This window comes from Ruditapes philippinarum, unplaced genomic scaffold (genome assembly GCF_026571515.1).
Source record: "Ruditapes philippinarum isolate M1 unplaced genomic scaffold, ASM2657151v2 ctg903_1_1_1_1, whole genome shotgun sequence".
In the NCBI taxonomy this organism is placed as follows: Eukaryota; Metazoa; Mollusca; class Bivalvia; order Venerida; family Veneridae; genus Ruditapes; species Ruditapes philippinarum.
In genome coordinates this window covers 72,982-88,534 of record NW_026854880.1, presented here as the reverse complement: position 1 = coordinate 88,534, position 15,553 = coordinate 72,982, and the positions used below count along the sequence as shown (strand labels likewise).

General features: G+C 34.2%; 1 protein-coding gene across 3 annotated transcripts in view; it reads right to left on the bottom strand.

The window, feature by feature from the left end:
• Positions 1-12,802, bottom strand: part of LOC132741405 (uncharacterized) — a 29,674-nt gene extending 16,872 nt beyond the window's left edge. Inside the window, exons 1-6 of one of the 3 annotated variants that reach the window (XM_060729553.1) lie at positions 12,709-12,802; positions 10,007-10,362; positions 8,294-8,429; positions 4,507-4,612; positions 2,958-3,108; positions 1,230-1,377 (exon numbers count right to left, since the gene is read on the bottom strand). In XM_060729553.1, coding sequence (XP_060585536.1) covers positions 1,230-1,377; positions 2,958-3,108; positions 4,507-4,612; positions 8,294-8,429; positions 10,007-10,306 — 841 coding nt within the window. In that variant the 5' untranslated portion in view covers positions 10,307-10,362; positions 12,709-12,802. Of the gene's footprint in view, positions 1-1,229; positions 1,378-2,957; positions 3,109-4,506; positions 4,613-8,293; positions 8,430-10,006; positions 10,363-11,673; positions 11,813-12,692 lie in introns of those variants that run through there. The other 2 variants (XM_060729554.1, XM_060729552.1) reach the window with 2 other exon arrangements.
• Between the last annotated feature and the right edge of the window lie 2,751 nt (positions 12,803-15,553).

Below are 15,553 nucleotides of genomic sequence, written 5' to 3'. Positions count from 1 at the left end.
GTTAACATGACATGTTTAATTTGTAACCAAAATCCAAGGAGAGATTTTGATATAACAGTTTTCATCTTGATCTTATCCCTGGTTTGAAATCATCTGTTTAACCCTTAAAGTGCTGGAACTGAAAGCCTTAAGCCTTTACCACCAGCATAGAGCCAGGCCAACCTGCACATCCGTGCAGTCTGACCAGGCTCTATACTGTTGGCTGACAAACTTTACATATTCAAATTGATATCCCTAAAATTGATAATGGACAGTACCAAAAAATGGAAATGGGACAGGTCCATTTAAAATATTCAGCATGTTACTAAGGGTTAACACTTGACATAGAGTGGTTTGTCACAGCAAACATAGTCTATAGGTAGAAAGCCAAACCTACCATTACATAGCTACATCATATTCATTAGATACATTTCAATATGATTTCGGAGAATTCAATTCTACCAGCAGTGAGAGGTGAATTATCCAGCTTCCGGATCTATGATCTATAAAAAGTCTCTCAAATCAAGCATTTTGTAACACTAATGAAACTATTCAGAAAGTAAACTTTCAAAGCTCATGGTAGAGCCGAAACTTCAGAAGCCCTTACTTTCATTACTACCTCAATGACTATCATACACACAATTAGGAACACCGCCCTTCAGTAAGCTAGCTGGATTCTTACTTACATGAAAAGAAACTCTCAGGCAAGACTCAAACCCAAATAGTTTATGCAAGCACTATCTCATTTAAATGAAAAGAAACTCTCAGGCAAGACTTAACCCAAAAAACTTAAGCAAGCACTAACTCACTTACACAAAAAGAAACTCTCAGGCAAGATTCAAACCCAAATACCTTTTGCAAGCACTAACTCACTTACATGAAAAGAAACTCTGAGGCAAGACTCAAACCCAAATACCTTTAGCAAGCTAGCAGGATTCTTACTTACACGAAAAAAAAATACTCAGGCAAGACTCAAACCCAAATACCTTAAGCAAGCTAGCTGGATTCTGACTTACATGAAAAGAAACTCTCAGGCAAGATTCAAACCCGAATACCTTTAGCAAGCTAGCAGGATTCTTACTTACACGAAAAAAAATACTCAGGCAAGACTCAAACCCAAACACCTTTAGCAAGCTAGCCGGATTCTTACTTACATGAAAAGAAACTCTCAGGCAAGATTCAAACCCAAATACCTTTAGCAAGCTAGCTGGATAGCTTACTTACATGAAAAGAAACTCTCAGCCAAATACCTTTAGCAAGCACTAACTCCAGCGCTCCAGTTCTCTTATCAACGTTCAGCTCATGTACATTAAATGCCACTGGTGTTAGTGGAGCGAGGCCGATGTCACGATCTCTTTCAGACGTAAAACCTGAAGAGACTTCAGCACCTTTTATAAACTGAAAATATAATTATCATAATTTTATGAGCCGTACCATGACAAAACCAACATAATGCGTTTGCAACCAGCTTGGATCTAGACCAGCCTGCACATCCGCACAGTCGGATCAGGATCCCTGCTGTTCGCTTACAAACCATATTAGAAGTAGAGAAACTGATAGCGAACAGCATGGATCCTGATCAGACTGTGCGGATGTGCAGGCTGGTCTGGATCCATGCTGGTCACAAACACACTACGTGTATGTTGGTTTTGTCATGGCACGGCTCATATCCTTATTTAAATCTTAGCTGGAATTGAATGTCTAAACAACCAAGCCATGGCTTCCCTCAATCATGTTACATTAAAGCTGTCATTGCAAAGCATATTAATGATACATCGATATTCGATGACAAGTATCTGCGATATATCGATGATTACTCCTAATTTGTTGTATATAATTCACTTTCACATCTGTTTAAATGATTTTAGTAAAATACATGCTCTGTTCATACAAATATGTTGTGTTTATAAATGTCCTAGTTTGTATGATTTGTTTGACAATATTTGTCATCACTGCTATGAAATATGTCCATTATTTAACAACAGCTTAGTGTTAGACATGGTCACCTGCTTTTTTATTTGTTTTGTTTGAATGTTTATAATTTATAGACATTTGGATAATTAATGAAAGTATCAATCTTTCGAATGTGTATCAATTATTGATCACCAGAATGATATGAATGATACATCCATATAGTGTTAACCCTAACCCTTTATCGATGACAGCTCTATGAATACAATGGAGGGTCAATTTTCCAAATAGATTTACAGCTACACTAATCTAGACTTACCGTACTTACAGACATTAGGTGATTAGGGATAAGTTAATTTTTAATTTGAATGTTTTATGCTTACTATTGTCTTTCATCAATTAAAACAGCAATAATCATTTTTATGGCGCTCTATGTCAAAACCATCAGTATCTACTGGTAAGGACCACAACAGAAATAAGAGAATAAGCTCTCTTTCTGAGTGTTATCTTAGGTATGATGTCTTTGATGTGGTCTTATTTTTTATACATATTAAATTGTTTTTATTGTTTCAACATATATTGGAAATGTTTTACCAAATATATATATCTATCTAAGTCTTGCGCAATAAAACAGCTGTCAATCTGGCAATATTAGGTGTTTTTGCCAATTTCTCAAATTTTTCAAAATGCCACATAATCCCCCCCCTTCCTAATCAGGGTCAAAATACCATTTTTTGGGAAGGGGCCTCAGCCTTTTTCTTGGGAAAAATATGTGTGATTTTGGCATACTTTAAGATAAGGGGTCTCAAATTTAACACAAACTTTTAACAAGTTCTTCATAGGAGAAAAGCAAAAAGCACTGGGAAATACTAATAAATCAGTAAAAGACGTTAATTCAACATCATCATTTCATTTTGTTCTAAATGGAAATTTAAAAAGACTGGAGAATATTTGGGGACCAAACTGGGGGAAAAAAGAGGTTAGTTTGGTTGGGGAAGCAGCCTATATTCGGCCTCTACAAAGAAGGGTTTTTTGGTCCTGCTTATCAACATGGTAAAGTACTATACCGAGGCTTTAAGGCTTGCTTCTGTATCAATATCTGTTTCTCTGTGTATAGTGCCACCATTTTTAAGACAAGCAACACCAGTTATCAAACATAATGATTTATGACTGTCCATCTGTATCTGACGTATATAAGGATGATCCATGTTGATATTTCTGAAAAAAAAAAGATAAAAAGAAAAATTTATGATTAATTGCATATCATGTCTATTAAAGGCCCATTATGCCTCAGAAATGCTTTTGTTTTTATTTCTCTAAAGCTTTTTAATGTTGATGTCCTTTTACAGTATACAAAATTTAGTTACTCATTGGCCAATAAATGGAACCATCTTTTTCAACAGTGGCTTTTTTAGAGACCCGCTTCTTGGTAATAAGTACAGTTACTGTGAATTTGTATTTTGTATGGAAGTCAAAATACTACTTTGTTTACATTTTCTACCTTACCTTTTATGGCAAATTTTTTCACATTTATGGCTACTTTATCCAGGTAACAAGCATCTAAAATTCTCTAATACTATTATTTTAGCATTATAAAATTCATATTTGACCTTTCTAAAGAAGTAAAAAATTATCTGTTTCTGGGGCATAATGTGCCTTTAAACATTAAACAAGGTAACTCTTGTATAGTTCACTTATCTTGCTTTAAATCTGAATTTGTGTTCATACTTACAGACCATACACAACTTTTCGTGAATAGCACAGAAATGTGACAATAAATTTATGTTATCCTAAACTTTATCAAATGCATTCCCCCCCCCCCGGTACAAACCATCTTTTTATCATTAGAGCTACATGATGCATTACTGCTCACAATCTAGTCATCAATATGTCAGACTTGTTATCAATATATTAACCAGGTTAAAATTGTAAATGTTTGTTTGTATCCAAGGATTACATTGGTAAAAACCCACATTTGCTGGGTTCCTGAGTATTTCTATTAAAGGGACTCCACTGAGGTTTAAAAGCCTAAAAACATAACATTAGAATTTCTTACATTAATGAACTGGGGTGCTTTAAACAGAAATATATGCAAAGATAGGTAAGAATTATACTTTAAAATAAATCGAAAATCGTAGTTTTATGTTTTTCTTAGCCTAATTTGAGTGAAAACTGTTTAAACACTTTTCATTTTGGGTAATTTTTTTACAATTTGAATAATTATTTTGAAAAAAAAATGAAGTGCGCGAATGATCTGAAAGTTTGCACAAAGATTCGTGGTCTACACCTACATCAAATGGTACATTTATCTGGAAAAAAATATTTTTAGTCCCATCATGTCAAAAAACCTAAGTGGAGTCCCTTTAAGGTTTCATAATACTTGAGTTATGAAAACTTCTCCTAATGTCATGAAATTAAAAAAATTCCTAATTTAAATGTTTAATTCTGTTTAATAAGCCAGAGCTAGGTGGGCATTGACAGTAGCATTTGTGACATTTTATATATTAAAGCCATGTCATTTAGCCAGTGGAGCCAAGATATTATAAAAGTACAGACCAATAACCAAGATATCATACCATATTCAGTGCTTTTGCAGGTGCACTTGCCAGTGCTTACCTTTTTGACAATTCGGAGAGAAGTTCAGGTTCTTTTACTTCATATTTTGTTACCTCACCAAACTTGATGTTAAGAGAGATTGTGTCTGAAGCCTCCAATTCAGCATCTGTAATACAAACATAAAATCTGTAATACAAAGGTAAACCTGTAATATAAAGATACAATCTGTAATATATAGACAAATCTGTATTACCAAGATACAAGAGGGCCATGATGGCCCTGAGGTCGCTCACCTGTATTTAGGCCCCCGGAGCGGGGCTAGTTTAAACCCCAGGGCTTTCATTTGAACAAACTTGGAAGACACTCATTAGAAGATGTTTCATGATGTTAAGTTTTTACTACACACATATAATGAAAAACAATGACCTCCCCCCCCCCCCTTTTGGCAGGGCCAATTTTAACCCAAGGGCTTTTATTTGAACAAACTTGGTAGACACCCACAAAAAGATGTTTCCTGCAATCTAACCTCTAGCTCATTGGGATTTTTAAAAGAAGATTTTTTAAGTTTTTACTACACACATATAGTTAAAAACAATGACACCTCTGGGGCGGGGCCAGTTTTAGCCCCAGGGCTGTTATTTGAACAAACTTTGTAGACACTTACTAGAAGATGTTTCATGCTTAATATCTAAACTCTAGCTATTTGGGTGTTTTCAAGAAGAGTTTTAAGTTTTTGCCATACACACATAAGGAAAATCAATGACCCCCAGGGCGGGGCCAATTTTGACCCCAGGGCTTTTATTTGAACAACTTTTGTAGACACTCACTAGAAGATGTTTCATGCTTAATATCTAAACTCTAGCTATTTGGGTTTTTTCAAAGAAGATTTTTTAAGTTTTTGCTATACACATTTAAGGAAAATCAATGACCCCCGACGCCGGGCCAATTTTGACCCCAGGGCTTTTACTTGAACAAACTTTGTAGACACCCATTAGCACATGTTTATGCTAAATATCTTAGCTCTAGCTTTTTGGGTTCTTTAAAAGAAGATTTTTTAAGTTTTTACTATATGCATATAGGGAAAATCAATGACCCCCTGGGGCGGGGCCAATTTTGACCCCAGGGCTTTTATTTGAACAAAATTGGTAGACACTTATTAGAAGATGTTTCATGTTCAATATCTTAGCTCTAGCTCTATGGGTTCTTTAAAAGAAGATTTTTTAAGTTTTTACTATATGCATATAGGGAAAATCAATGACCCCCTGGGGCAGGGTCAATTTTGACCCTAGGGCTTTTATTTGAACAAACTTTGTAGACACCCATTAGAACATGTTTCATGCTAAATATCTTAGCTCTAGCTCTTTGGGTTCTTTAAAAGAAGATTTTTTAAGTTTTTACTATATGGATATAGGGAAAATCAATGACCCCCTGGGGCCGGGCCAATTTTGACCGAAGGGCTTTTATTTGAACAAAATTGGTAGACACTTATTAGAAGATGTTTCATGCTATATATCTTAGCTCTAGCTCTATGGGTTCTTTAAAAGAAGATTTTTTAATTTTTTTACTATATGCATATAGGGAAAATCAATGCCCCCCTGGGGCGGGGCCAATTTTGACCCCAGGGCTTTTATTTGAACAAACTTGGTAGACACTTACTAGAAGATGTTTCATGCCAAATATCTAAGCTCTAGCTCTTTGGGCTTTTTAACAGAAGATATTTAAAGTTTTTTCTTTCGGTTGCCATGGCAACCAGAGTTCTGCATGGAATTAAATTCTTTGAACAATTTTTAAAGGTGACCACCAAAGGAACATTCCTGTGAAGTTTGGATGAAATTGGCTTAGTGGTTTATGAGGAGATGTCATTTAAAGTAAAAGTATACTGCCAGCTACTTAGACATTTAACAGAAATGAATTATTTCACAAAATTTAATACTTCTGCTTCAAAATACTATCAGCTAAAAGATTTCAGTATTTAGGAAGATTAAAACTATCTAGTAACATTAAATCTATCTAGTAACAAGTACACTTGAGTATGTACAAGTGCTTTCAACAATTTCTTTTTTATCTTTCAAGGTCTTACACTTAATAATACCAACAGTTAAATCTCTTCAGTTAGGTTGTGTAATTTGTTCGTACTTTATACGGCCAAAAAGTTCGGAATTTGGAAGTTTCTGGAATTCAGAAGTTCAGAATTTTCTGAACAAAATAATAGAAATGATAAAGTTCAGCAGTTTTAGTAAGAAAAGATGAAAGCTTTTAAAATCTATGAAATGGTAGCATTGTTTTGAGAAATTTTAAAAAAGTTTATTATAAACTGTTGTCACTTATAACTTACTTTGTTGATACAATACATGCAGTTGATTATCACATTTTATTCTTCACCATGTTAAATGAAGTACCAACTATTTACCTGTAAACCTTTTTTTATTTACAATATATTGTACATTTCTCAGTTTTTTTTTTAATTTTCACAAATTAATTAATGGTTTAACATGCTTGACAGGTTGTGATTCTAATAGATGTCAATATAAATGGTCATTACTAATTAGAAGAAACTGACACTTTACATTTTACACATATAATCTTAAGAATAATAACCCTTCACACCATTTTCAATTTCCAGAATTTGGAAGTAAAATTTCATAGAAATAACCCAAATTTTACCATAAAATCGTTCAGAATTTAGAAGTTCCAGAATTCAGAGAAATGGATTATATAGAAAACAGAAGGAAAAAATTCAGGACCCAGAAAACTGTTCGGATTTCAGAAGTTTGCGGATTTTAGAAGTTCCGGAATTCGGAAGTTACACTGTATTTATTTACTATATTCTAATGTGTGACTAATGGAGTAAGGGCTTTTTTTGTATATTTTGGCCTTTTTCTTTTTTTTAATTTACATGGATTGTATTTTTAAGCCATATGCAATGTGTAAATTACCACTTTCTATGCTCATTGCACAATAATTTACTTTGAAATACATTTTCAAAATTTCCATGAAAATTAACATGACTCTTCAGGCATGCTGCTTTAAAAAAAAAATGCGTCAAAATTACCCAGATAGCAGATCATGTACTTTTTTTTAAGATGTCTGGAAAAATATGCCATTAGACAAACCCATGACAGGCCCTTTTTATCCAACTCCCATCTTTTTTCTTGGTTTATATACAATACTAGGTAAAAACTACATCAAAAGCACAATATGCCCCAGAAACAAACCATATTTTCCTTCTTAAGAAAGTGCAAACTTGAGTTTTAAAAAGTTTAAATAATGGTCTTAGATGCTATCATATAAATAAGGAAAGTAAGCTTAATAAATATGAAATTATTTGTCATTAAAGAAGCAAAATGTAAACAAAGTAGTTGACTTTCATACAAAATACTAAATCATTATATGAGCCGAGTCACAACAAAACCAATGTAATGTGTTTGCAACCAGCATGGATCCAGACCAGCCTGCGTGTCCGCACAGTCTGATCAGGATCCATGCTGTTTGCTTACAAACCCTATTACAAGTAGAGAAACTGATAGTGAACAGCATGGATCCTGATCAGACTGCGCGGATACGCAGGCTGGTCTGAATCCATGCTGGTAGCAAACGCACTATGTTTGTTTTGTAGTAACGCGGCTCATATGTTTTTACTGCCAAAAAATCAACAGAATCAATTGATGGTTCAAGAAAATGGTTAATTAGTTGGTTTTTTTTAACTATACAGGATGTAAAAGTGAAAAGATAATTAAACCATCACTGGGGATAAATGGGCCTTTAATATCAAATAAATGGGTTATTTTATAAAAAGACCTAAGACAAATCCTGAAACAAAAGTGGCAAAAATGTAAGATATAATTACCAACTATTTCCTTGCTCAGTTGTGCTCCAAATTTGCCCTTTAATGACAGCTTGGTGGTCCTGTTGAAATCCGACATTAGCTGGCTTTCTACAGGTCCTGTCTTCATGGGCTCAGTGTCAACCATTACATCTGTTAACTTTAAAATAAATCAGTATCCATATATATATATAATGTCTTCTAAAAAAATCATAGCAATTTGGGAGCATGTCAGAATCTATCCAATAAGGATATTTTGAGTAGTGAAAAAAGCCCTTACTTAGCATAATATCTTAGAAGAAATGAGCCGTGTCACGACAAAACCAAAATAATGGGTTTGCGACCAGCATGGATCCAGACCAGCCTGCGCATCCGCGCAGTCTGATCATGATCCATGCTGTTTGCTTACCAACCCTTTTACAAGTCGAGAAACTGACAGCGAACAGAATGGATCCTGATCAGATTGCGCGCATGCGCAGGCTGGTCTGGATCCATGCTGGTCGCAAACGCACTATGTTGGTTTTGTCATGACGCGGCTCAAATGTCCACCTTTCAATCTACACCAAAGCCATTCATCATATTTCGAGAAAATTTCAAAATATGTACTCACTGAATTACAAACAGCGCAGACCATGCTGTGCTCGTTGATCTTGGTCTGCACTGGTCACATGGGTAAAGATATTTCATAATATCTGACAATTTACATAAAAATAATGTTGTATTTCTAAATACAAGGATATTCTTTGTATGTTACCTGTAAGATCAAACAATCTCTCTGATATTTTCTCATTTTTATTACTCCAACAAAATTCATTAAAATCAAACTAGAAATGTGTCCATATGTCACACTGATACCCTGACATTGTACTGATTAGTCAGTCTAGAAACAACAGCAAATCTATACCTGTAAGCTCATAATAATCACTGAAATTTAATGCTGTTTAATCTTTTTTTTTTTTTGGTTTGGTTTCATGTTGCACCAACACAGTATAGGTCATATGGCAACTTTCCAGCTTTACTTGTGGAGGAAAACCTCAGATGCCTTTTCCATGCATTATTTCAGGCATGAAGAGGTACCCGAGTAAAACCACACCGTCGTTACTTAAGCAAGCTGGATAACTTCCACACATGAAAGAATCTAAAGCCCATGTCATAATTGAAACCTACATGGGTGAGGGGTGGGATTAATGTTTTAGATTAAAACAAGCAGGCACCAGTAAGCTTGCTGGATAATAAGCTACCTCATTAATGTTTGTTTTGGGTTTTACGTCACATCGATACAGTATAGGTCATATTGCGACGTTCCAGCTTTACTGCTGGTAGAGACCTCAGGTGCCCTTCTATGCATTATTTCAGACACGAACAGGCACCTGAGTAGAACCACCAATGTTCGGTAAGATAGCTGTCCAGATAGCCTCCATACATGAAAGAATCCAAAGTCCCTGTCGGGATTTGAACCCACAGCGGTGAGGGGCAAGTGATTTAAAGAAAAAAAAACTTTAACCACTCGGCCACGGATGCCCCTTCCTCATTTGAATAAATCCAAATTCCCTGACAGAACCAAATAATGAATGAAGATGATTCATTAGCTATGAAAAATTGTCACCAATAAATCTGAAAACTGTAGCCTAAAAAGTTATCTAGTTGTCAAACAGCTTCACAACCAAAAATAAAACACAAAAAGAGGGAAAAAACGCCTTAAAAATAATCTTAAAAGCTAAAAAAATTCCACTCTACCTGAAATTCTGTGGGGCTGAAGTTTGCTTTCTCAAAGAAAATGAATCGTCTTTTCCTCGTCTTAACAACCAACTGGAAAGGCTTGACATTGTCCTTTTCATCTATTGACGGCACAGGGTGTAATGTATTTCTGCCAACTGATCTTGTAAACTGGTAACTTGAAGCCGCAAACATGCTCTTCACGGATATTTGTTCACGCATGTGTTGTAAACCAGTAGCTTTAACCTCAGGTTTTGTAAACTTAACTGATGGATTTTGAAACAAGTTCAAAATCTTTTTCAAGACACTTTTCAAGTGCATAATATTAAAGCACTTTCATATCAAAGTTTATCTCTCAAGTGTTTCAACAGTCTAATCTACAATGAGAAGGAAACAAAATTTTATTAAATTTTTTCTCATGGTACATTTAAACTTCCTTCCTTAAGCTATTTCCTCCACTTCTGTTATATACAAAGAAAAATATCAAGATGAAAATTTGACGTTGGTCAGTCTGAGGAGCATAGAGCCTGTGGAAAAGGTTCTGTGGTTAGACTAGTGGTAAAGGTCAGACTGGTGGTAAAGGTCAGACTGGTGGTAAAGGTCAAACTGGTGGTAAAGGTCAGACTGGTGGTAAAGGTCAGGCTGGTGGTAAAGGTCAGGCTGGTGGTAAAGGTTAGACTGGTTGTTAAAGTTAGACTGGTGGTAAAGGTTAGACTGGTGGTAAAGGTGAGACTGGTGGTAAAGGTCAGGCTGGTGGTAAAGGTCAAACTGGTAGGAAAGGTCAGACTGGTGGTAAAGGTCAGACTGGTTGTAAAGGTCATACTGGTTGTAAAGGTTAGACTGGTGGTAAAGGTCAGACTGGTTGTAAAGGTCAGACTGGTTGTAAAGGTTAGACTGGTGGTAAAGGTCAGACTGGTGGTAAAGGTTAGACTGGTGGTAAAGGTCAAACTGGTGGTAAAGGTCAAACTGGTAGGAAATGTTAGACTGGTGGTAAAGGTCAGGCTGGTGGTAAAGGTCAGACTGGTGGTAAAGGTTAGACTGGTGGTAAAGGTCAGACTGGTGGTAAAGGTCAGACTGGTTGTAAAGGTTAGACTGGTGGTAAAGGTTAGACTGGTGGTAAAGGTTATCATTTCCAGCTCCAGCAGGTAATGGATTAATTTTGGGACAGTCATGGCAAGATTAAATGCATTTTAAAGCACTTGTTAAATAAATGTTATATTAGGAACCAAGGAACAAGGAAACTGATTTAAATAAGCATGTTTCCAGGTTAACTATAATTGCCTTATTAAAGTTATAAAAAATAATCCAAGGGATCTGATTTTAGAGTATATTTTACATTAGTCCTGATACAGGATTAAAATTATTATATTATTCAACATAATAATTTCTGAGTAAAATATATCTGTGATACAATTATTTATAACAGCTTTAGGCACGGGCATGTCTGTAAGCACATCTGTTCAGCAGTCTGACCTAATCATAAATTCTGTAGGCTGACTTGTTCTATATATTTCCATCTTAAAAATCTGTAAATTACAATGATCCACCAGTGACCACTAATTGCATTTTTCTTAATTATTGCTTCAAAAATAATTAAAATGCTTAAATTTTCATTTCTCAAAAGCTTTTATTTTTGGTGTACTTTTACACATGTAATTTCAAAAAAGTTGCTCATTTTAGCAAATTACCTGAACAATCTGTTTCTGCTGTTGCTTTTTGGCAATTAGTACACAATAGTTTAGTATTTTGTATTAAAGTAAAAAAACACTAATGTTTAGGTTTTCTTATTTTTATAACAAATAATAACATAATTAGAGCTACTTAAATCCTAGGTAACAAGCATTTCAAATGTTTTTGTTTGTTTGTTTTGGGTTTTAATTCACATCAACACAGTATAGGTCATATCGCGACATTCCAGCTTTACTGGTGGAGGAAGACCTCAGGTGCCCTTTGATGCATTATTTAAGGCACGAACGGGCACCTGAGTAGAACCCCCGACGTTCCGTAAGCTAGCTGTATAGCTTCCTCACATGAAAGAATCCACCAAAGTCCCAGTGTCGGGATCCGAACCCACAGCGGTGAGGGGCAAGTGATTTGAAGTCAACGACCATAACCACTTGGCCACGGACGCCCCATCTCAAATGTTCTAATGACTTGGCCTTTCTATTTGCACATTATCAGTTAAAATGGGCAATTCAACTATAATCTTACAAAACTGTGCTTGAATGACAACATAAAAGATAAATATGTGTCATTGTTTTATCTTGTTTAAGGATTAAAGATAATAATTTAGTGATACTTAACTTGCATACCTCCAGATGGGCCAAAATATTTAAGAAAAATTGAGAAGAATCATGTTCATGCTTTACATGTCATAAGGTATTAATGACTGATTCTGAAATATTTATCCCAAAATTTCTACTGCATTAGTACTATCGTAAGGGCGGTATGGGCTAAATATCAAAGAGGAATATAAGCAAATTCGCTTTTAACATTGTCTGTATTTAAAGTTTATAAATGTGTGATATTTGGGTAATATTGACTAGTGCAGCCCATATGAAAAAAGATGGCACTGTGTCCTTGAATGACTTGAGAAGTTGAATAGCTCGAATTTCTTGTTTGTGATGTGTTGAACGTGACGCTCAAGAACAAGTGTGTTTAGGATTTAGTATGTTATGATTAACACATTTTCTTTTTTAATTCTGACTGAAAAATGATCGTACTTCCGTTTATAATACGTTTTTTTCCTGATAAGAACAATATCTGCCGGTTACCATTACAACCCGGAAGTTAAATAGTATCTTAACTCAATGTCTTCTAATGGACCTAAAGAATATTGCAAAACAGAGCAAATGACACCAAAGAAATAAAAATATACTAAAGCTGACGAGTGCTGATATTTTTCAGCACCTAGACTCTGGCGACAAGATTAAAAAGATATTGCATATATCACCTCAATGTCACCGAAAATATATATCATGACAAATACGCTATCAAACACAACTTTACAAATTATGGCAACATTTTTTTTATCTTTTATTTTAAGGGCCTCAACATTGTGGGATTGAGGCTCAATATCAAAATCTGACTACAATGCAATAAGTTGTGGCCAAAAGTATATTTTTCATGATGAGGTCTCATTTTTATGACATATCTACGGTGGTATCTGGGACAAAATGTAATAGTCCAAGGTTTCATATAGAGGTGACATATACAATACCTAGCTTTTTATCTCGTGGGCACAACTTTTCAAATTATTCCTGGTCACACTTTATTAAATTGAAGCCTTTTAAAAAGATATTAGGTCCTAAATTGTGACAAAAATTTTAATGAGCCGTTTCCACAATTATCATGTCGATGGTTAAGATTGTGACCACAATTTAACAAATTGTGACCACCAGATACAAAAAAGTATTGCAATCTCACTCACTGCCATCTATCTCATTATGAAATCCAGTATTCACTTGACGATTTCAGTGTATGTTTTTATTTCAAGAAAAACATTCATTTTTTATACAGTTGTACAGATTTTGACAGCTTATATATATTATATATATATATTGCCGTTATATTATAATATTAGTTAGTAAGATTTTCGACAGGTAATGTGGTTATTTTGCACATATAATTCAAGCCGTTAGGCGAGGGATAAATTGTAAGCAACCATTTGTATACGAATCAAGAGTCCATTATGAGTTGAGAATCTTTATAGCGATTATTATCTATAATGCAGGAGAGAAAAAGAAGAATTTAATTCATAAATCAACTGCAGCCGTGTACATATAGTTAATTATAGATAGTTTATATAAACGTAAGATTATCCATTACAAACGTGCAGTATAACAAAAGCAAATGTTACAGTATATTTCAGTTATATTTTATATATTTGCTATTTTTCCCCTTTTGATATTTCTTACAATTAGAAAAAAATAATTTAATTCAGTAACGTATACATTTACAGTACTCGTTACATGTGTACAAATAATACTGTGGTCTCATGACAAAAAGCAAAGAAAAAATACAATGATAAATATAATTTGGACACGGAAAGTTTAACTAATAAAAATTTCTAAAATACTGTTTTAAATGAAGAATAGCTGCAAATAAAGAAAAAGAAAGAACATCACGATCAATATCATTATCATTCATAGAAATACAATACAATACAATAAAGATGGATAAACAAAACAGCTAAAAGTTTAATATTACATGGATATTTTTAACAGTAAGGATACGAAGTAACATACTTATTCTCATTTAGAAATGCAGCAGAACAGTATATTCTTAAATTTTAATAATTCTACACATTTAAACATACAATAATATGTATTATATACAGTATGCAATACTTGAAGTGAAGATTTTATTTTATTGATTTTCCGTTGATTAATATGCAGCAAGCGTTACCGAAATTAAATTTTGATAATTTATTAATTATTGACATCTACAAAATGGAAAGATACGGTACCTTTTTACCTTTTCATATAAACGTCGTCTTTTCCTTTTCATTGAAACATTTTCTAAAAGTATCAAATAGCTTTGGATCTTTGTATTTCTTCTTTGTTCCTATTATTTTTGCCCTAAATTTTCCTCACCATGATCTCATGATCTGTAGCACTGTCCGTCATGTTGTCGTAGAAACCGCTTCAATTAGGTTGTTGGTCTGTTTTTCCATGAATTACGGATTATTCCCGTTTCAACTGTAAAGTGTTTTGCAAACTTTTTGAAACTTTAAAAAGTGCGTTTTCTTAAGAACAGGAAAGTAGGGGATTCCCATTTTCACTTTCCTGACAAGATAAGTTTGTAATGAAAAACAAAATTCGTCTGGGAAACATTAAAGTCCATGTGGAAAGGAAATGCCCACTTGTTATATCATTTGGGCTGTGGGCTACAGCTAGGATTCATCCAAACTACATGCTAACCGATTTAACGTAATCCTACAACAGATATCTAATATATATTTTACCAAGCGTAAATGTTAGTCAAAATGCAATCATTTCCTTTTCCGAACGGATTTTTTAAAAATTTTGAACAGAAAGTGAAAAGGCGATCCCCGACTGATTTCTTTACATATACATGTATTAATTCGCCGATTTTTATGTCTGTTTTAAGGGGTAAACATTAACTACTTGCCCCACAGTGACACACATTTATAATATAATTCGTCGCCGAATTTTACGAGCGGTGGTCAGCGCTTCACAAATACGTATGCCTTGTTAAAGTTGTCCATGGGGCTTCCGTTTCCAAAACCACATCAGGTTAAACTTGACGCTTAATAATTAATGAAGTCACCAATTAATAACCATAACCATTTCATGAAGTTTTATGAAATGCATGTATATTTACAAAATTCCTTGTAAGGATTTTGCATGCCAGTAAACTTTCCTTGACTACTACAGGTTTGCACTAGAAACTATATACAATTTTCTTTAGGATTATAATTTTTAAGATCCTGTAACACATTTTTTTCATGGTTTAATTTCATAAATATGATGCTCAAATTAAGATTCGTGTACACACAGTAACAATATCAATCACAAAACATACAGGATCTGGTCACAAAATAGA